The sequence below is a fragment of the Miscanthus floridulus genome, chromosome 1 (genome assembly GCF_019320115.1).
Source record: "Miscanthus floridulus cultivar M001 chromosome 1, ASM1932011v1, whole genome shotgun sequence".
In the NCBI taxonomy this organism is placed as follows: domain Eukaryota; kingdom Viridiplantae; phylum Streptophyta; class Magnoliopsida; order Poales; family Poaceae; genus Miscanthus; species Miscanthus floridulus.
In genome coordinates this window covers 171,765,903-171,787,476 of record NC_089580.1, presented here as the reverse complement: position 1 = coordinate 171,787,476, position 21,574 = coordinate 171,765,903, and the positions used below count along the sequence as shown (strand labels likewise).

The following is a 21,574-nucleotide window of genomic DNA, read 5'->3' as shown; positions in this document are numbered from 1 at the left end:
AGTTTGCCCCTCTTGATAGTACGGCCATCTATCCTAAACCCAGTCATAAACTTCTCTACACACCTATGATCGGTGAAATGAAATGCCCTAGGTTATACCTTTGCCTTGCGCATTCCATTCCATCTCCTTCAATGTCGATGCAACACATGCACCAACACGATCAACAATGATATGATCCACTTCATATCATCACATGATCATATTGGTTCATCGATCTTGACTCTACTTGCTCTTCACCGTTGCCATCGTCCATCGGTGCCAAGTCTTGCTCAAGCTTCACCGCCACGCGGTCCATCACTCCAAAGCCTTTGACTTGCCCTTCACGCTTGCAACCGGTCCATCAAGCCAAGTCTTGTCTTGATCTTCTCCACCTTGATCACATGACTCAATGTCATGTCTCATGTGCATTTAAGCTCCTTCATCATCACATGTGTGAGCTTTGCAACATCTCCAAGCCATTTTCACCTTCATGGCATATGTTGCTCACACACATGTACCTGTGGACTAATCACCTGTGTATCTCACATAAACATAATTAGTCCACCTAAGTTGTCACTCAACTACCAAAACTAAACAAGGACCTTTCACTGATCCTACTGGAGGTACCTCAATCTCTGTCAAGTCATCTACAATCTTCAGGACTTTATGCTTCTTGTCATACTCAAATGTGTGTCCTATGACCTTCTCAATCATAAACATGATGTAAGGTGCAAATCCATAGCCCTTGAGGGGCATCTCTCCCACACTCCTGATCTCTGACCAAATAAAGTCAAACACACTGAATGGTTGTGCATTAGGTGCCATCCTGTGGAGCAGGTTCCTGGAATAATCTACAATGTTGCCCTTGTCTCCTCCCTTGCAGTCAATGGTCTTTCTGAACATCCTATCCAGGTATCTATAGGTAGGGTGAAGACCTAGAACCTTCCCCATTACTCCTCTCTCACCTCCTGGTGGGTACATGTAGGCGAGCTGCTCAGGAGGTAACAGCTGCTCTCTGTGGATCCTGACTCTCTGAAGGTCCTCCTCTGAGAATCCAAGAAAAGCTGCAAAGACATCGTAGTCAACACTGTACCACTGGCCTTCAAGCATCCAATGCATATGCCTCGGCTCATGTTCCACAAATAGAGTGGCATAAAACTATGCAATGACTTTAGAGTTCCGATCATGCACAAACTCCATGAGCGTGTATACACCTGTGCGCTGATAAGTAGCAATAGCATAGTCAATGGAGGACTTCCATAGCTCTCTAACATGTTTCCAATCTATCCACTGAGACTTGGCTACCATAGGATTCCTAGCAAGTATCACACTAGTATAATAATCTAGATGGAACATAGTGTGAAAGCAATGATCATATTGAATCCTAGGCAAACCTCTAGGATCAATCCTTCTCTGATCTCTTGCTCTCATAGTCATACCCTTTCCTTTGAAGTTGACTCTGACAACATATTGGGTAAAACGGGAGCATGTACTTCAAGAAGGCCACAGTCCATGCCCTGACCTAGGTGGTGCATTGGAGGTGCCTGCTGCTCCTCCTCTACCTCCTCAGAGCTGTCACCATCATCTAACTCTCTATCCGAGTCTCTGTCAGTGCTCTTCCTTTTCTTGTGCTCAAGTCTATAATCCTTAGTTTCATCACCAAACGAGGGGCTGCTATCACCATCACCACCCTCTCTATACCATGGAGCACCTCTAGTGGCTCTAGAGGGTCTCCTTCTACTGCCCTGCTCCTACTGACTGAATCTGGGATGCATGTCCTGCCTTGCCTTCTTGTGTTTCTCCAAAGCTAGATCATGCCTATGCTTGGACCTAGGCTCCTATCTTCCGCTCATGACTGCTGTCTTGTATCCAAAGATATGCAAGGAATTTTAGATACATGCCCAAACGATAGCTTATTTTGGTTGAAATATAGAGATAAGAATAATTATCCTATGCTTTGCAATCACCTCAACCAAACTAGGTCACAAGGTTCACAAAACACAATAGACAATCAAACGCAATCCTATGAATCAACCACTAAGAAGATTGAAACGAGGGAGCAAAACCTGCTCTACTGTCCCATACCAGACACGTCCGGTATGAGCGGACAGCAACCCTAACCAGGGTCCTTCGCTCAATCTTCAACCAATCCAATCCAAACTCTGGGCATTGCTTCTAGACAGATAATGTAGCATCTCTACCAAAGGGATTTTAAAATCATGCCCTAACCGTTTAGATTAGATGAGGTCTAGGATTAGGGTACCTTGAGAGAGTGAATGAAGATACGATTGGAAATCCAAGTCCTGGAGCCTTCGATCTTGATGCAAATCTCCTCTGATCCAATCTCCCTCTCTTTCTTTTCACGATGGAAACTTGAAATCACCAAGGAAGGTCAAGGAGAGGTGGCTGGGTTGGCAGGAAGAAGAAAAACCTAACTTGGCCAAAGGGGTACCGGCCGTTTTATAACCCTGCTCATACCGGACACGTCCGGTATTTGCGGGCTATCTGTTCTTGTTCCAAATTTTATTCACTTAATTCCAATCCCCTTCTCTATCATTTCTTGATCCAAAAACATGTATGTCCTTGATCCAAATAAGGTGTAATTACTTTTCTTATCCAAATGCCATGAGTATCACTTCTCTTTTCCAAATATTTGGCATATATAGATTTTGATTACTTAAGAGAGAGATTGTGAGACATAGTATATTGTGGACTTAAGAAAGCCATGTCATGTGTAATTAGCCAATCAAACAATCAAGGGGAGCTAAATCACATGACAAGGCTAGGTCACAAAGACCAAGATTCAAATAGTTTTTCAAATTCACACCACCTACACATGCTAGTTATGGGTTTTGAAAAACATCTCTCCTATGTCACACAAATGCACATTCTAACATATAAAGGGCCTTAGATGCACTTACAATACATGTATGTAAATACATACCTTTGCCTTGAGGCCACAAGAATACCACTAAGAAAATACATAGCATGATAATCTTTATGTTGACCTTAATTGTCAAATAATCATGCTAGATATATTTTCATCCAAAGGACTACAAAGAATGCTAGATAAATTTGTTAGTCCACAAAGGTGCAAAATAGAAATTGAGCTCCCCCTAAATAAGTGCTTTAAGTAATTTGAATGACTTTTATCTAGCACTTTATTCTATTAAGAATTTGGGAGTCAATTTTCTATTTTGAACCACAACCAAATAATTTGCCATATTTAAATTTGAGTTCAAGAGATGCTCACAATTCACTTAGATTTGGTAAACCACAAGCTTCTGAGTAAATTGAGGATATATGAAAATATATGGATCAAAGACTCTGTTGCAATTCTATTAGTGTTCTGGTTCCTGCAATACCGGACACGTCCGGTAGGTATACCGGACACATCTGGAATACGTAGAACGGAAACATTTTCTCTCTGTCCCTGGCCATACCAGACACGTCCGATAGTAATACCAAACACGTCCGATAGGTGCAGGACAGAAACAAATAATTCACTGCATGTGATTCTTTGTTTAGCTTTATTATTTATTGTATACCTACATCTTAACAAATGAATTGCTCTACTAGAGAACTATTAAAAGCACCATATGGCAAACATGATAATTATCAAGTAAAACTAATTAGCCACTTTTAATTTTTCACAAATATGCCTATTTGTGAGTCATTGAGCACAAAACAAATAAAGTGGCTATCCTATAAGATTTAGGTACTTGTTACCAATGGTGAAGATAAAGTAAATGATATATTCATTAAATTATCTTCGGGTCAACCATATAAGAGATTATGATAAGAATTAGTTGATAGATTGAGTGGATATTATCAATTTGCTTGCTCAACCACCCTGAAGCCTTCATCTCATCACCAAGTACCTACATCATTAACCTAAGCACACTTTGGTACCCAACTCTTGTTGGGTCTTTTTAGGTTAGTCAACAAGTGCTTAGGCACCCAAATGGCTTTAGCACTAGTTTGTGGTGAACACATCACCTTGCTAGTGCTAACGCCATTTGTGGTCTTCCTAAGCATATCATTATAAACAAATGTGTTCGGCTTAGGTGTGTTGCCGTTTGGGCATTCATAGCTTAAATGCCTCTTTCTTCTACAAGCATAGCATATGCGACCTTTGTTTGCTCTATGCTTGCTTTGCTTGTATGGACATCTATCAACCTTGTGGCCCCTCTCATTGCATCCATAGCATCTTCTTGTTGCAACTTGGGCTTCCTTTCTTACCTCTTTGTACATTGGGCATTTCTTGGTAGGATGCCCCAATTTCTTGCTCATGAGATAAGCGGTTTGTTCATCACTTTTCTTTTGGTTGGCCAACTTGTTTGAGGCCTTTTGTTCGACCACTTCACACTTGTTGGCCCAACTCTTATGTGGACACATGGCCCACTCATGTCCATATAATCCACAACCATAGCATAACCTTTTTCCATGTTTCTTGCTCTTGGTTGTGTTGGCCTTACTTGAAATGTGATTCTTTTGTTGTGTTTTGGAGGAAGCAAGGTTTGAACCCTTCTTAAGCTTCTTCACCATATTATCACAGTTATCTTGAGAAGGTTGTACTTTCTCCTTACCCTTCAACCGAATCACATCCTTCTTTAAACTTTTCACCTCTTCTTTAAGCTTTATGTTTTCTACAAGATTTAGCTCAATCAAAGATTGGCTTGCTTGAGGAGCACACTCATTAATACAAGAAATATTTAATTGAGATGGTGTACTAGTGAGTGAATGTGTAAGAGGTTGAGAAAATTTTACCGATGTGATCACAACCTCATGAGCTACATCAAGCATGAAGCTTGATTCTACTACTTCATCATGAGAGCACTTTAGATGAACAAAGTTTGCTTGTAGCACATTATACTTGCTTGATAGTTCATCTAGTCTTGCCTTGAGCTTAAAGTTTTCCTTCTCTAGTTGTGAAACACTAGAAGAGGAGTTAGTAACTAAAGCATGCTCAATTGACAATTTTTCATACCTTTCACTTAGAGCCTTTAGTTCTTCCATCTTGGAGATGAGAAACAATTCTTGCTTTTGAAGTGATTGCTCTTGCTTCTCAATCTCTTCTTCAAGCTCATCATTCTTTTCAACTATCTTCATGATGATGAACTTGTCTTTGCGGTTGAGATGATCAAGGTTGTAGTTGTCTTCAACTTCAACATCACTCTCATCTTGATCATCTACTTGTGCTTTCTCCTTTTCTTGATCTTTCTTGTTACTCTTCTTCTTGCTTTTCTTAGCCATGAGACACAAGTGATGAGTATCATGAGATACTGAGGTTGACTCATCACTTGGTCGCCACCGGGCTTGAGCATCGTCGCAAACATCTGCTTGCTGTTCAGCTGCCTCGGCCATACCGGACATGTCCGGTAGGCATACCAGACACATTCGGTATGTGCATGTAGACAGTAGGTCATGTGCTGCTTGCACTTCTTGCTCCGGCTCGGTGCTTCTGAGGTCTTGTGAGGCTTCTTCATTGTGTGAAGACACAATGGACATACTTTCCATTGACTCAATCTCAAGTGCATCGTCACATTTGGATTTTCCATATAAATCAAAAAGTCTAGTCCAAATGAGATGTGCACTCTCCAAAGGTGGTTGTCCATTGAAGATTGCCTCATCTTGAACCTCTACACTTAATGTACTCAAAATGACATTAATAACTTGAGCATTGAGTTGCACGCATATCTCTTCCTCTTTTGACAAATTTTTGTAGTTGCTCCAATCAACGATAGGAAGAGGTATGCTTGCATCCACAATATGCTCAACAAGAGGGCTAATATCTATAAAAGTATTGAGTCCATGAATTGACCAAGGTAGAACGTTTGAACCATCATTTTGAAGAAGCACCGGCTCCAACTTGATAGGCGTCGACATCCATTTCTCACGGTGGTGAAGCTTTAGGTGAAAATCTCGCTCTGATACCAATTGAAAGGACCTAGGATGCCGCCTAGAGGAGGGGTGAATAGGCATTTCTAAAAATTAACACCTTTAAATGTGGAAACAATTAGAAAAGGGAGTTTCCAAAATGAAAACTCCAAATTAAGAGCAATACCACCCCTCACAAGTTAGCCACAGAGTAAACAAGGTATAAAGAATATATCTAGAAGCTATAACCCTGCAACACAAAGTTAGAACAGAAATCAAATAATATTCAGCCCTAAGCTCTAATACTGGACGTGTCCGGTATGAATACGGGACGTGTCCGGTATACACAATTTCTGTAGATCAGCCCCGAACTTGCTCCTTTCGATTTCTATCTTCAAACCAAACTGTAGGCACCTACTAGAGATGGCAATATACATAGAGAACCTACACAAGAGCTGGAGCAACATAAATATCAAATGAAATGCGAATTGAGACATGATATTTATTTTACCAAAGTTTGGACTCGTTCAAATCCTACTCTCCATTGAGGGGGCTGCGGGCAACCCAGCGAAGGTTAGCCCTAGAGGGTATCATGAAGGTCACTCTAGCCGGAGTCTTTTCTAACTCTTTTTCCTCCTTCCACTAGTTGATTCTGAGGCGGCGGAATCGACCGTTACAAACTTTCCGAGGCACACCACAATCTCTCGGGTGCTCTCCGACGACGCCTAGTCATCTAGGACCGAAGAGTCCAAGAGTAATAAATACAAATCATGAGATTGACAATATGCACAAGTGCTCAAGTGCTCAACCCACAATTTGATTTGGCAAATTTGATCAATCACTCACTAAGAGAGGGTGGGGAGAGTTGGCAACGCTAAAAAACGTGCTATAGGATCAACAGAATCAGCAGCCTCCAAAGGTGGATGCTTGGGGGTATTTATAGCCCCCTTGAAGAAACTAGCCGTTTTATAGTCGTTGCCATACCGGACATGTTCGGTATGACTTAAATTGCGCCAACAGTAACTAAGTTATAGCGTCAATGTGAGGCATCAGAACTCTCGACCGTTGGAACTCCTAACTCATGTCGGAACTCCCGACCCTCAGCATATTTGAAAACTAAGTAACTGAGTTGAAATTTGTGATGTGTCGGAACTCACGACGCATGCCAAAACATCCAACCGTCGGAACTCCCGACTCACGTCGGAACTCCTGACCCTCAAGGCATTTGAAAACTAGCCGTTGGCCTCTGGTCGTCCATACCGGACATGTTCGGTATGACCAGGATAGTGAACCATCTAAATCAGTTCAGCATGACACGTCGAAACTCCTAACTATTGTCAGAACTCTCGACGAACCAACTCAAGAACAACAAGAATTTTATCATTGTTGGGCATATACCGGACACGTCCGGTATCAATACCGGAGGGTATTGCCATATCAGTAAAACACAGGTTAGCTTATTTGTCTCTCAAACACTCAAAACTCACATGGGTTGGCTTGAGCACTTATGAAACATTATCTATTAACATGATGCATCCCTCTTAATAGTACGGCATTCCTATTAACTCAAATTTAAAAGTATAACAAATTTAAACCTTTTGAGTTGATCTCTTTCAACCGAAGCTGTGTATTTCAATCTTCATCAAGTGAGGGTGCCAACATGTCAACTTTGATCTTTTTCACTTGAGCATAGCCATCTTGAGCACGTGACTTGATTCCATTCATTAAATTCTTGAATAATCCCAAATGTATCAAGTCACTTCCATCAAACACTCCAATAGTGATTTGATCCTTCATATTAACATGACCATCATAGCTTGATTAGTACCTTAACTAAATACAAGTACTTCCTTCTTCACCCTAGCTAGGTTCTTCAGCCGCCAAGGCATCGCTTGCCCTTCACCCTTGCTTAGTACCTCAAAGCCTTTCCTTGCTATCTTCACCATCTCAAGCCATCAAGTCACATCTTATGTTGAATCATCCATTCATTTGTATTGTTATCTTTTTCATTTTAATTAAGCAAGCTTCAAATATGAGACCATTCCATATGCAATCCCTTATGTCTCATTAATTAATTCTTACGAGCTTGCTTTCACACAGTACATGGAAATCCCACAATAAATAAGCCTTTGCATGAATTCCATTTGTATTGTTGTCTTGTGCTTGAACTATATTGTTTATACAACAACACATCATTTTGGCTTTCATTAAGTACCTATGAGATAACCTATTACCTGTCCACACTTAGCAAACGAGTTTGACCTTTAATCATGTTGTCATTCAATCATCCAAAACTCACTAAAGGGCTAGATGCACTTTCACCGCCTGCCCTAGGCTCAGGGGCTAACCAGCCAGTGCCTCCATCCGACCCCAAAGTCATGGAGCTTGACAAGGATCCAGCGACAAAGCCCAACTGGAGGATGCCCTACCTCGACTACCACCTCCATGTGGCGTAGCCAACAAACAAAATGGAGGCTCGGCGGCTCACGTGTCACGCCAAGTTCTTTATCCTTATTGAGGGCGAGCTCTATAGGCAAAGCCACACCGAGAACCTGTAGCATTGCATCCCCATCGAACAAGGGAAGCAGTTGTTGAGTGATATCTACGGTGGGGTCTGTGGGCACCATGCCACGCCTAGGACCCTAGTCAGAAACGCATTCTGACAAGGCTTCTACTGGTCAACCACAGTAGCTGACGCTGAATAGATTGTGCGCACCTATGAAGGGTATCAATACTATGCTCGGTAAACCCACCTGCCGGCCCAAGGGCTCCAAACGATCCCCATCACGTGGCCGTTCGTAGTCTGGGGGCTCAATTTGGTCGGACCTCTCAAAAGGATGCATGGGGGCTATATGCACTTGCTTGTCACCGTAGACAAGTTTACAAAGTGAATAGAGGCTCGACCAATCTCCACGATCAAGTTCGAGCAAGCCATGTTGTTCTTTCATGACATCGTCCATCGCTTTTGAGTCCCAAACTCCATTATCATGGATAATGGCACGCGGTTCACCGGAAAGAAGTTCCTCCGATTTTGCGATGAATACAACATCCACGTCGATTGGGCCACTATGGTGCACCCTCGCACAAATGGGTAGGTCGAGCGCGCTAACTAATGGGTCATAACGAAATTTAAGAGCTTGTCCATTTATTACAAGTTCGCTGCCTGGCTTATCTGCCTAACTAATTTCTTGGGCAGGATGATCTTATCCTCTATCTCTGCTAGTAAGTCATGTGCCAGTAGGTCACCCAAGTTGATCTGATGGCTTGGCCCACTGCTGAGAGATGGGTAAGGAGCAGTAGGATGCCCCATGTGGGTTATGCCAACTCTGTCACGAATGATGGACTCGGATTTCACTCGAACATATCCGGTAAGAGCTCCCCAAACCAATCACTTGAGCCATCGAGGTAAGTCCCATGCCAGCGGGTCACCCAAGTCAATCGGATAGCTCAGGCTGCTGCCGAGAGACGGGTAAGGAGTAGCAGGATGCCCCATGCGGGTTATGCCAACTCCGTCATGAACGACGGACCCAGATTCTACTCGGACATATCCGATAAGAGCTCCCTGAACCTATCACTCGAGCCATCGAGGTAACTTTATCAACCCCCACTTTACTTTTCTAGTGCATGATCATTCATTCATCCATTCTCATACATCCAAGCATCACATATGCAATTATTGCATCACAACGCTTCACGTCACGTCATGAAGCGATAGTCGTCTCATTCGATATGAGCGGCGACTGACCGAGGTTCTAAGGCCGGCCCGCGAAGGACTCGAGGCCACCTCGCGTTGAACAGAGCCAGGGGAGAAAACATAGATGAGCCCCAGCGGCCCTTGCTCGACCCGCTCAGAAGCGGACAGGGTCATCTTGACCTTCTCGTTCGATCCTAACCTCGAGCCATACCCATAGAATCTCCATCGAGGGGAGGCCAGCAGGCCACCTAAGTCAGTCTTTGGAACAACTCTAGCATCTATCGGAAGGCGGGTTAAGGAGCAGTGGAATGCCACATGAGGGCTATGTCGACCCCGTTACGAACGATGGACCCAGATTCCACTCGGGCATGCCCGTTAGCGAGCTCGCCGAGTGTGACACTCGAGCCATCCAGGCAAGTGACGTTAGCTCAACCCCTCCGGTTGCAGAAACTGCGGATGGGATGACGATCACAAAGACGAGCCAACCCTCGACCGGACCCCCGCTACACGCGGGGGCTCGAGGAAAGTTGGACTCATAAGGAGACCGAATGCGTGGTCACAGAATGATGGCTTGGATCCTTGGGAGGGGGTATGAACGAAAACTAAGAATAACGTTTCTAAAACAAAAAGCGCTTTCTCCTACCAGTTTCGCTATCGTCTTCTTGATCTTTAGTGAAACCTGACCCTGGCAATGCTAAAGGGTCGAGTCTCACTCGGGGCTGATAAGGGTATATATATACCCTTTCTAAAATAGTTGTTGTGCCTGGCCCCTTTCTCATGTTAAAAACCTAGAGACAAGGTTTGCAGAAATGAACGACTAAGGCTGGTCGGACTGCAAGAAACCTACACCCCAGCGGCTATGGCACTCTTGCTTACCAGCGTGATTAGAGTTTCTCGCCCGCACCTCTAGCTCTACAAACTTAACAACAACAAGGGTTGGAGCGCTTTACCCCTTTTTACACATAGAAAGGGGATAAAGAACAAATTTGTTCAAACCAAAATGAAAGAACAGACTTGTTCAAACGAAACAAAAGGGATAGAACTTGTCCGCTTATTACAAAACCAACCGCCCACCTAGATCTCCATGCCTGCCACAACATGTCACCATGTCTCGTCGCGGGGCATACGCACGCAACCTATGGCCTTCCCCTTAGAAAATGCACCGAATGTTTCGCCTCCCTGAATGGGCCACGACCCATCACAGGTAGGAGGGATATGGAGCTAAAAACGTTCCTATGGCCTGTCTAGGCCTAGGAGTTTGAAGATTGGCCCACCGATGGGTTCGATAACCGCTCCGGGCACCTTTAGAGTCAGGGCCGGAAAGGGATGAGCCTGCTAGCGGCCAGTACCCGGGCGCACGAGCGCCGTGGGCATCCTGACCCACGTTCGAGTCTTGCCCGGATACGATCCATGGTTTTCCTCGAAGAAAGGCAAAGAGCCCTCAGGACCGGTCGAACGGACCCGAGAACTATATAGATTGACCGCTGAAAATCTAGAGTCGGTCACCAGCTGACCCAAGCTGGACCCCCGTGAACGGGATGCCAGGGCCCCACTCGAACTAGCCCATTAATAGCTCACCGAGCACCATGATTTGTCCATAGTGGAAAATCATGGCACGGCTCAGCCCCTCTGTTTTTATAGGAAAAAATGCTTGAGGGAAGACGATCATAAAGACGAGCCGACCCTCGACCGAACCCCTACTATGGGTAGGGGCTAGAGGAAAGTTGGAATCAAAAGGAGACCGAATGCGCGGTCACAGAATGACAGACCCCCATAGGTGTCAGAATCAGGAAAGACCTTTTCTAACCCACCAAATCTCACGACTATACCCCCGAGGGGTCCGATCACAACGAAAGGGAATCGTCGTCCCTAGGACAAGCCGTGGGCAACAAAAGAAGGCCATGGCCCTCAGAGTCCTCCCATTCAGAAAAGCCTCCGAATGAGTATTCTACTCCTCTGTAGGCTCGGGGGCTACTATAGAAACTAATACTAGGGTACCCAAAGAGGAGGAGCTAATGGTCATCAACATTGATTCATCTGAGCAGTCAAGAGCACGACTACTGCTCCAACCAACCCCTAGGTGCGTGGGCTCCTCCTCGCCTGACCTCTAGGTCAAGGGCCCCGCCTCGCTCGACCTCTGGGGGCAGGCTCCGCCTCACCCGACCTCTAGGTCAAGGGCTCCGCCTTACCCGGCCTCTAGGTCAGGGGCTCCGTCTCGTCCGACCCCTCAAGCACGGCTCCTGACGGAAGCCCGTACCGCCGCCAACCACTACGGGCCAAAAAGTACAACCCAAGGTCAAACTTCTGGCATCGTGCGGGGAGCGGGCACATCTCAACATGACCTATGCCTGCGACATGTCACTCTAGGGAACTCACATCACCAATAGTGTGAACGTGTGGTCACTATGCTGCCTACTCTCTGTACAGTCGCTGACCAGCACGTTGGTTCGCCGCATCGCCCGCTGGGACGGAATGGGACGTCATGACCTGCTAACAATGCCGGGGCGTGGCATTAGCGGCGAACAGGCACTCGGCGTGGAGCCATCCCTGTCACCATCTGTAGTCTCGGTGGGAACTGCATAAAGGAGAAGAAAGGCCTGGTGGTCCTAGAAGCCTTCCTCTCATCGGCTCTTCTCCCTCTTTCTCTCTGTGTAACCTGCTCATCCCCTTCGTCTATAAAAGGGGAAGCAGGACGCCTAGGAGGGAGGATGGTGGTTCACCACTCTACACGGCTGTAGACATCAAAACACACGCCCTAACATGCCTTAGGAGCACACGCACATCAGAGACTTGGGACTTGTCCCTCTCTCGCTCGTTTGTAACCCCTACTACAAACTTTCAATGCTAGTAACACGAGCAGCAGTGATGAACTGGATGTAGAAACTTTCTACCCGAACCAGCATAAAGCTCATGTCATCTAAGCACACCATCCGAGCCAGACGCGTAATACTAGAAATTTACTAGTTGGTAACTCAAAACACCGACAATACTCTTTAACCATCTGCTTCATCTGATATGCACACAAAATGCCAAGATCTAAAGAATATCAATAGATCCGATAGATCAAAGTCTCACTGTCTCTTTGCCAACATCAGATTGAACGTTGTCGAGATAGGGAGAGGCTGAAGGGACCTTATTCCAAAGTGTCATCATTGCCACGACGTCATTGATGACACTAGAAACCAAATCCTAGATTAACAAGAATCCACAGCCTAACTTAAAACAACAAAGGGGAAAGGAAACAGGTCCCCACTCCTTTGTCCACCGGCGAGCTCACCAGTTGGGAGAGAGGAGGGAGACCAAGCCAGTGTCCTTAGGGAGGGAGGCGGCGGTGGTGGTTGGAAGAGAAGGCGGTTGCGTCTATATTTACACTAGCAGGTATATGAAACTAATATGATAATATAGATGATGCATCTCTTTCATAAATTTTGACAGAATTAAAAAATAATCCATTCCAAAACAAGAAAAAAAACTCAATTGTCCCCATTTGTTTTGTTGCTCCATTGCCCGTGTAGGTAGACCAGAGAGCGATAGAAGGATTGATTATTCATATGAAATGTATCGTAACCAAGGTTACTTAGTATCAGTACTGTATCTGTATCTGTATCTATATCTGTATCTGAATACTCAAATTTGGACACACGTGATGTCAATTTCCAATCAAATCTTATCCAAAATATCCATAACCAAATTCGTATTCGTTTCTGGAAAATCGTCATCACGGGAGTTTGTATATCTCTAACTCATTTACGCTTTTTGCATTTACTTATTTTCCTAGGTTGTGTGTTTTACCATTTCTATTCTAGCTTGTCGCTAACTCGTTTACACTTTCTGCATTTACTTTTTTCCCTAGGTTGTGTGTTTCACCATTTCTATTGTAGCTTGTTAGGTTAGTTGAATAGGATTGGAACCTAGGTTGCATAACTCTTTTTGCATTAGAGATAGCAACGCTTTGCAAAATCGTAGTGCACATCTAGATAGATATGTAGCATAGGTTTTGATAAGTAGGTTTTAAAGACCATTAGTTTTTAAGTTGCCTAATTCAAAACTCCCTTCCTAGAAGTCAACTTACTTCAAGATTAACCCATGTACCAGAAGTGTTGTTGACAAATTGAATTTAAGCACTATTACATTTCCATACCACATTAATATATTTATTACAAGTTATGACCTTTCTTAATATTTATTAATTTAATTTGCTTTGATTATTTACTGCATAGAATCTCTTTAAAACATCTTTTTAGAAAAATAACAATCATAATGTCCCATTAACAAAATAATGAATGTATCATATGTATTAAGTACCGATCAATCTAAAACTTTATCTAAAATAATGATAATATATAACGTTGCTATCATTAACCCTAAACACGTGTGTACGAGACGTACACGTCTACTAGTATATACAAAAGATTAGTAACATAGATATGCACATTCTCAATGGCTTCACGCACAATCCATCTGTTGCGCTAGCAAATTTTGTTGCATTTGAAGGCTAGAAAGTTTGATCCGCCATATATAGTTGGAATTGTCGAGTCCAGACTCCAAACTCCAAAGCTGTCTTTTGTGGGGGAAAGAAAGTTGTCTCTGTAGGGCAGGACAGTCATAGTCCGACTCTGAAATTTCACACATGCATTCTTCTTGCATCGTCTGTGGCAAAAATCTCAACAGCTTTGTCCGTTGCCAATGTCGTCCTACGATTTTTTTTTTTTTGAAAGGCCGTCCTACGACTTCAATGCTTCCTAGAGCTCAGAGAAGTCCACCAGTATATTGTTTTCAGCAGCGATCTCCTTGGCCACCTTCTTCTTCAGCTCCATGTTTGTTCTGTCGCCGGACAATTTCCACACCAGCTGCAATAGTAACACGAACCAATCCTGAGAATGTTAGGAATCCTTTTCCCCAATCTTTTCCAGTTTCAAATCAATTGGATGTGCCAGAAAGGCAGAAATGAAGAATGTCACATTAATTACCATCGGATTGACAATTCCGGTTCCCTCCTTTGCAGCCACAGTGAAATCGCTGCCGAATTTATCTGCGAGGATGTTGCGTGCGACGAGCAACTCCGGCACGTCGCCGCACCACCTCGCCGCAAACATGATCCCGGCTGTCGCTTCCTTGATATCCTCGCTGCACTCCCTGCACACCAAACACAGTTACAGAGTGGTCATGCAACTGAAAAGCATGCGTGAGCCAATAATATTTAAAATAGGAGATCAAATCTGGTATGTACGTACTGTGGTTTGTCCAATTGTGCTGCATGCTCAATAAGACATTTGCAGTATAGCTCAATGATGTCGAAGGCTTGAAGCATGTTGTCCTCCTCGATGACCTGCTCTGCCTGCACCAAGAAAAATGTGCACACAAGCATTAGTTCAACTGGATTAGAAGAGTGTGGCATCGCAATTGATGTGCAATAAGAAATCACAGGTCCTTACACGAAGGAAGGCACGGTGGAGGTGGCCGAGCGAGAGGAGCTGGCTAACATCACGGTGTGAGATTGACTTGCGAGCAAGCCGAGGACGCTGGGCAATGGCGAGGCGCGACAAGGCCAGCTTGAGAAGCTTCTTAACCCTGGAGGTCTGCTTCGAGGTCTTCCCGTGGAAGAAACCCATGTTGTGGAGTCCGAGTAATCTTCCCTGTCGTCTAGTTCGTTTATGCAAACACCGTGGTTCACCTTTCTTTTTGGTCTCTGGCCTGATGGAGATCGAGGAAAAGAGAGGAGTAGAAGAAGATGTCGATTGATCTGAAGTATGAATTGGCGGGATCAAGATTTTATAGGGGTGTACTAGAAGCATTGTGAAGTCCAATTTTAGTGTTTCTGCTGTCAGTTCTGTCTAAAATGAGCTTGTTTTGCATTTGCAAGTTCACAGCCTCATTGCAGCGCGTGCCTAAAAAAAGGGTAGCGAGCTAAACATGCTCAGATTTACTGGTCGCAAAGCAAACAAAACGTGCAAAAGGTCTGTAACCAAATGGAGCATGCCCTCCGATGTGAAGAGGAAAAACCACGGGCATCAGCCAGTAACAATTTCACTATCTCAAGAGTTTTGGGTTACACGTCTATGGCGGCTTACAAGAGAATCAAGTCTCCACGAAACCCTAGCAAGGGTGTATATACCGTACCGTACCGCGGGAGGCTCCGCCCCCTGCACCCCCCGAATACAGGGGCGAGACCTGATGGGCCGGCTTCAGACTCCGCTACGCTCCGGCCCAAGCCTCCGCTTCGCTCCGTCAGAAGCCCGCCCTATATCTTGGAGTGAATTTGGAACAACTCCAACAGAAAATGGTGTGGTGTAGCTATGTGTAGGCTATCCTTTTGTTCAGTTCATTTTTACTGTCAGTTCAACGAGTCATTAGATATCTGAATTGCCAGCACTCTCATGGTGCAACTGATCAGCGCAACACGCCAAAGAAGCGGTTGGCTGAGCCGGCCCGGGTTCGAGTCACGGCACCAGCTTCTTAAGATGAAAATCAAGGGGACATCTCTCCCCCTGGTCAAATCTATTAGATATCTGAACTTGCACCTCCCGTTTTGATGATTTTCTTTATCCAGATGATATAGCGAAGTTTGAAGAGAAGATTTAGCATGGTGCATAATTTTCTTCTCGGTGAGAGGCTGTGTTTGTTTCATTTGAGTTAAAGTTTAATCCTGCCACATCGAATCTTTATACCAATTAGGAGTATTAAACATAGGCTAATTACAAAACTAATTACACATATTGAAGTTAATTTGCGAGACGAATCTATTAAGTCTAATCAGTCCATAATTTGACAATGTGGTGCTACAGTAAACATTTACTAATTATGGATTAATTAGGCTTAATAGATTCGTCTCGCTAATTAGTCTACTCCCGTACAATTAGTTTTATAATTAGCTCATGTTTAGTCCTCTTAATTAGCATCCGAACGTCCGATGTGACACGGCTAAACTTTAGGGATTAGGGTGTTTTTGCCCGACAACGGAGAGAGATTGATTCGTAGTTGGATTCTAGACCAAACTTATTATTTAGAAGTTTTCAATGTAAGAAAAACAATAATCACCATGGAGTGATATCTAAACATCTCTTCTTCTTCTTTTCCCCGAAGTTCAGATTCTACGTTCACTATTCAGAACCAAGATTTTCACTATAAAAATGAGATACAAACAAACCCTTAGTTTAATTTCAATTTTCACGTGAAATGAAAAGGGAAAATTTCTCAAGTTCGTCTGATTCCTGCCGCACGGCAGCGCATGGGACTCGGTTGACCGGCCACCTGCAGCTGTGTCGTGCGATCTAGAGGGAGCTAGGTGGCATAAAAGGACAGGCCGCCGTTCGACAACTAGGCAACGTGGACAGGTGCCGAGCAGAGGCGCAGCGGCAGTCCGCAGTCAAAGGACCGGAACTAGCAGTAGGGGTGGTCCAAACGTCCAGTTCATCATCATCAGGTCCGATGGCAGTTAGCTGCCGAACATGCGGTAGTTGTGACGGCCGTACGGGCCCGACCGGCGCGCGAATCAATTGCGCGGCGGTGCGCGGTGCGGCGGTGGAGCGCGTGACCGCGTGCGTTGCGTGCGCGCGCGAATGAAATGGCGGGCACGCGAGTAGTGCAAGGGCCAAACACAGAGGCGCGCGCGAGCGAGGGCGATCGCCCGGCCTCGGCCTCGGCCTGACGCGTCGCAACCTTCACTCGTCAGATTCTCATCAGTGCGAGCAGACAAAATTTGCAGCTTAGGAACACCTGCTATGAAGCAAAACTCTTCAGTTTCTACAGGAAAGAAAACACAACTTGCAGCTAATCACAACTCAATACTCAATCCTTCCTCTGTACAATAAGGCCACCTACTCACCGGTATGCATGTATCTATATTCAGCTCCATGAACAGTCCTGAATTTCTAGCAAAATTTACTTCTATTTGATTCTACCCATGCGTATTTCATTTCCAGAGGCAGGAAATCTCCATGGTTCCCGCACCAAACCACAGAAACCGCTCATCTCCGCGTGCGCACCGAGATGGCCCTCCTCTCCTGGTTCAGCGGGCCGTGCCCCTGCCCTGGCGCCGCGCCGTACACCCGCTCCTGGAGCGCCCGCGCGTCCGTGCCCATCCTGCGCACCTCCTCGTGCCGCGCGATGTGCTCGTTGCTGCGCTCTAGCGCCGACACCATCCTCGAGTACGGCGGCTGCACGTACGACGAGCTCTCGTACGCGCCGCCGTCGTCCCGCGCAGCGTCGCTGTCTCTGCCCGTGCTGGCCGTCGAGGTCCTCCTGTACGGCGGGGCCACGTACTGCCCGAGCTGGCCGCCCGCCAGGGCGTCGTGAAGGGCGTGCGCACGAGCGTTGCCGGCGGCGAACTCCGTGGCGTGACGCCTGTGCTGCGGGCGCGCGTGGGGCGGGGTGTTGTTCCCGGGCGCGCCTGTGCCGCCGGCGTCCCCGTGCCACGGGCCGACGCCTGTGCCCACCGTGGAGGCCGTCCTCCGGTAGGATGGCCGGCGCTGCGACGGGGGCCAGACAAGGTCCCCCGCCCCTACGTCCTCCAGTTCCTCGTCGCTCTGGTCGAACACGACCTCCTTCCCCTTGTGCGCAGCGTCCGACCCAACCGAGGTCGCCGTGCTCCTGTTGCTCCACGAGGGTGACGGCGACGGCGACGGGGACTTGTGCGGCCTCCATGACGGCGGCGCCGTCCCTTGCTTCGTTGCCGCCGTGGTCTGCACGGAGGGCACCTTGTCGTAGCCACCGCCCCTCGATCCCTTCCCATGGGACTCCGACCGGGACAGCTCGACGGCAGCCCGGGCGGCCATCGCGGCGAACTTCGCGGACGCGAAGGCTGCCTCCGCCGCCATCCTGGCGTCGGGGTACTTCTTGGATTCCCTCAGCACCTTCTCATCCAGGCTCAGCTGAGCAAGGCTCGGGTTCACCATGCCATTAACAGAGTTCCGCTCCCCCTGCACATGTTACGCATCGATTCTTAAAATCAAATACCGCAAAAGATACTGGATTTCTGATGACCCTGTAGTGCGATCACGGCACAAACCTCACGACGATCCGTCTTGACCGCGCTCTCCTCGACAAATATTCTGGCCGGTGCATTTTTCGTTTGTTCTCTTGTTGCTCTCTGACTTTTGATCCGCGCGGTCGTGCTACCATCTTGGTGAATCTCTACTGGGTTCTCAGGGAACTCCAGAAAGATGTCGTTCTCGGCGGCGATCTCCTTGGCCAACCTCCTCTTCTGCTCCAAGCTCGCCCTCTCGCCGGACAACTTCCGCACCAACTGCAACAAACCAACAGTGCAGCAGCCAGATTCAATTCCAACTCCCATCATGTAGATGCAGCGCAGTTGGGGGAACAACCTCTAAACTAAGCGAGTTAGCAGTTGAAAGAAGTTAAAGCTACCGTGGGGTCGACGACGCCGTGGGCGCCCTCCTTGGCCGCCCTGGCGAAGTCCCGGCCGAATTTGTCCGCAAGGATGGCGCGCGCGTCCAGCAGCTCCGGCAGCTCGCCGCACCGCGCGGACGCGAACATCAGCCCCGCTGCCGCCTCCTTGATCTCCTCGCTGCATTCCCTGGGTTCCGCCGAACGAACCAAAGTGGCAATCTTTCCGTGTGAGAGCGGGGGAACCGAGGAAACGAGGAATCGAAACGAGAAGCCAAGAGGCAACGATTACGGGGAGACTCTGCACATACTTGGGTTTCTCCAGCTGCGCGGCCCGCTCGATGAGGATTTTGCAGTAGAGCTCGATGACGTCCAGCGCCTCCAGCATGTTGTCCTCCTCGATCACCTGCTCCGCCTGCTCGACGAACGAGAACACACACCACTGCGTATCACTACTGCAAACTGGCAAAAGGAGAGACACTGGCACACGCGACACGAACAGACAGATGTGGACTTACGCGGACGAGCGCGCGGTCGAGATGGCCGATAGAGAGGAGCTGCCCGACGTCGCTGCGGGCGATGGACCGGCGGCCGAGGCGCGGCCGGCGGGCGACGGCGAGGCGCGCCACGGCGAGCTTGACCAGGGACTTGAGCTTGGCGGTCTGCTTGGAGGTGCTCTTGCCGAAGAGGCCCATGGCTCTGGTTGCGGCTGCCAACGGTGGTGTCGGGGGTTGGTGCTGTGGCGGTGAACTGCTGATGGCGTGCTTCTTATACTGGTCACTGGATTGGTGCTCTGTGCCGAAGAAACCTGACTTGCTTGTGGACTACGGAGTTTGCTCTGGACGGACAAGCCTGCGTTGCTGTTGCTGTGCGCCTGTGCCGCCGGTGCTTCTTCTTTCGGGAATTGGGTAGTCTCCAAGTTTTGTACACGTTGATTTCTGTCCACTGTCCAGCTCAGCCTAGTTAGAGCAAGTATAATAGCAGGCTGTAAGCTGATTAAAAGCTAAGGTGGAGAAAAGAAAGGAGGAGAGAGAGGAGAATCAGACTGTAAGCTTACAGTCGCCTTGGGCATGAGAATCAAGAAAGTCTATGAGAAAGATAAGTGGGCCATGTATTAACTGTAAAGAGCTAACTACTATCGTCGTGTTCGCTGGGCTGGCTGGCTGGGGCTGGGCTGGCCAGCCCCCTCACAAAAATACTGCTCATCTGAACCAGCCAGCAGTACTTCTCTCTCACATAAACGAACCTGCAACGATACGAATCAGCCAACCGAATAGGCTGTATATGAGTGGGCTGAGAGAAGGCTGCAAGGAACCTTACAGTTAGCAAGTCGGCTGTATTATTAGCTTTGCTCTTACCAGGAGGCTATGGAATGATGTGCATTTGTATGTGTCGCTTGCCAAAACGAAAAAAGCCAAAATGGAGATTTCGGTCATTTAAACTTATTAGCCGTACCGTTTCAGCGAAATAACAGTGTTTTTCTCTCATAATAAATCAGCCTCAGCATCAGCTATTTTTTCAGCCAGCGAACAGGGCCTTCATCACAGGAAAAAAAAAAGAATCACTGATTCCAAATTTTTTTGTGTAACCATCCTAAGACCTACATGCAATTCACCAACGAACAGCAAGCCTTGAAATCTTTGAAAAGCATAAAACCTATAGAAATGTTTTAGACGACATCAACTCCTCATTGATGAATGTGGTAAACCACGTAATTACATAAGTAGAAGTACAATGGGACACAACATAGGACATAGGAGCAAACCACATAGTACACAACATATCACCAGATATAACGAAGAAACAAGAGAAACACAACTAGATCTTCATAGTGCCGATGTCTTTTAAATATTCCGTTGATAGACACCTTGGAGTACAGGCGTTGATGCTTTGCTTACTTCCCTAAGCGACTAAGCCACAATCTTAGTTTATTTAGAGCGGTTGGGGCGGCAGCCCTGCCCGTGATGAGCAATCTAACAGTTGTAAAGCGGGATACCGAGCATATCGCCGTGGACAAAGACACGGACACGGCGCCGAGCGGATCGGAGCAATTCGTGGCTTGCCGGCTAACGCCACAGGCCGAAAATCATGCTTGACTGGGTAGCTTTTCCGTGGCACGAATAAAGTGTCTTCGTTTGCCTGCGCCAGGGGAATTGCATCTTGCTGCAGAGCCACCGCAGCATATGGTTCACGGACTGGGTTAACCATCGTCTGCCGCTCGCTCCAGTCCAACGCGTCGGCGCCCCGTGGCAAATACCGAGCTTGCTTATGACTCCGTGTCTTGTTATTGCGAGCTCTAGCCGAGCGCACAAGCGTCGTCTCGTCGTTTGGAATTCGTCGTGTCATAACGTTCAGCACACTGTACAAATGCGAAGCGTGTATGCAGGATGCATATGCACAGTGCATGTGTATGTGCAGACTACGCAGGAGCTGAACTGTGTAAGCGCTGATTGCTGTGCGACTAACTCCTACTACTTTCAAAATGTTTAATTGACTTGGGAGGGAGGTGCTAGTAGTTTCTATACATAAAGTACAATATATTCATTGACGAATGTTGTCTTGTCGTCGTCGTCTTCTTTTCTTAACAGAACATTCGATTTATTCTCTTTCGTACGTACACGGATCGATTCAGGCATGCGTTCATCCGACGCAGCTAGCTCTTTACGAGTCTGTCCG

General features: G+C 46.7%; 2 protein-coding genes across 2 annotated transcripts; both read right to left on the bottom strand.

Annotated features, from left to right (window-relative positions):
• Positions 1 to 14,295: 14,295 nt before the first annotated feature.
• On the bottom strand, positions 14,296 to 15,165 carry LOC136502246 (uncharacterized). The gene is made up of 4 exons (XM_066497707.1): positions 14,989 to 15,165; positions 14,788 to 14,891; positions 14,524 to 14,689; positions 14,296 to 14,403 (listed from the first exon to the last, which is right to left on the bottom strand). Exons 1-4 carry the CDS (start codon positions 15,163 to 15,165, stop codon positions 14,296 to 14,298), a joined length of 555 nt encoding a protein of 184 aa, XP_066353804.1.
• Positions 15,166 to 17,306: 2,141 nt separating this feature from the next.
• On the bottom strand, positions 17,307 to 19,913 carry LOC136502236 (uncharacterized). Its single transcript, XM_066497698.1, has 5 exons — positions 19,417 to 19,913; positions 19,210 to 19,313; positions 18,920 to 19,088; positions 18,561 to 18,797; positions 17,307 to 18,471 (listed from the first exon to the last, which is right to left on the bottom strand). Exons 1-5 carry the CDS (start codon positions 19,591 to 19,593, stop codon positions 17,521 to 17,523), a joined length of 1,638 nt encoding a protein of 545 aa, XP_066353795.1. The 5' UTR covers positions 19,594 to 19,913; the 3' UTR covers positions 17,307 to 17,520.
• Positions 19,914 to 21,574: the final 1,661 nt, after the last annotated feature.

Excerpts from the sequence above, each read along its gene's own strand:
- LOC136502246 (XM_066497707.1), bottom strand. The coding sequence starts at position 15,165 with ATGGGTTTCTTCCACGGGAAGACCTCGAAGCAGACCTCCAGGGTTAAG. Across the intron at positions 14,892-14,988 it reads TCCACCGTGCCTTCCTTCGT|GCAGAGCAGGTCATCGAGGA; the intron begins GTAAGGACCTGT and ends TTCTTGGTGCAG. Across the intron at positions 14,404-14,523 it reads CCGGAATTGTCAATCCGATG|CTGGTGTGGAAATTGTCCGG; the intron begins GTAATTAATGTG and ends TTACTATTGCAG.
- LOC136502236 (XM_066497698.1), bottom strand. The coding sequence starts at position 19,593 with ATGGGCCTCTTCGGCAAGAGCACCTCCAAGCAGACCGCCAAGCTCAAG. Across the intron at positions 18,798-18,919 it reads ACGGCGTCGTCGACCCCACG|TTGGTGCGGAAGTTGTCCGG; the intron begins GTAGCTTTAACT and ends GGTTTGTTGCAG. Across the intron at positions 18,472-18,560 it reads TCAAGACGGATCGTCGTGAG|GGGGAGCGGAACTCTGTTAA; the intron begins GTTTGTGCCGTG and ends TAACATGTGCAG.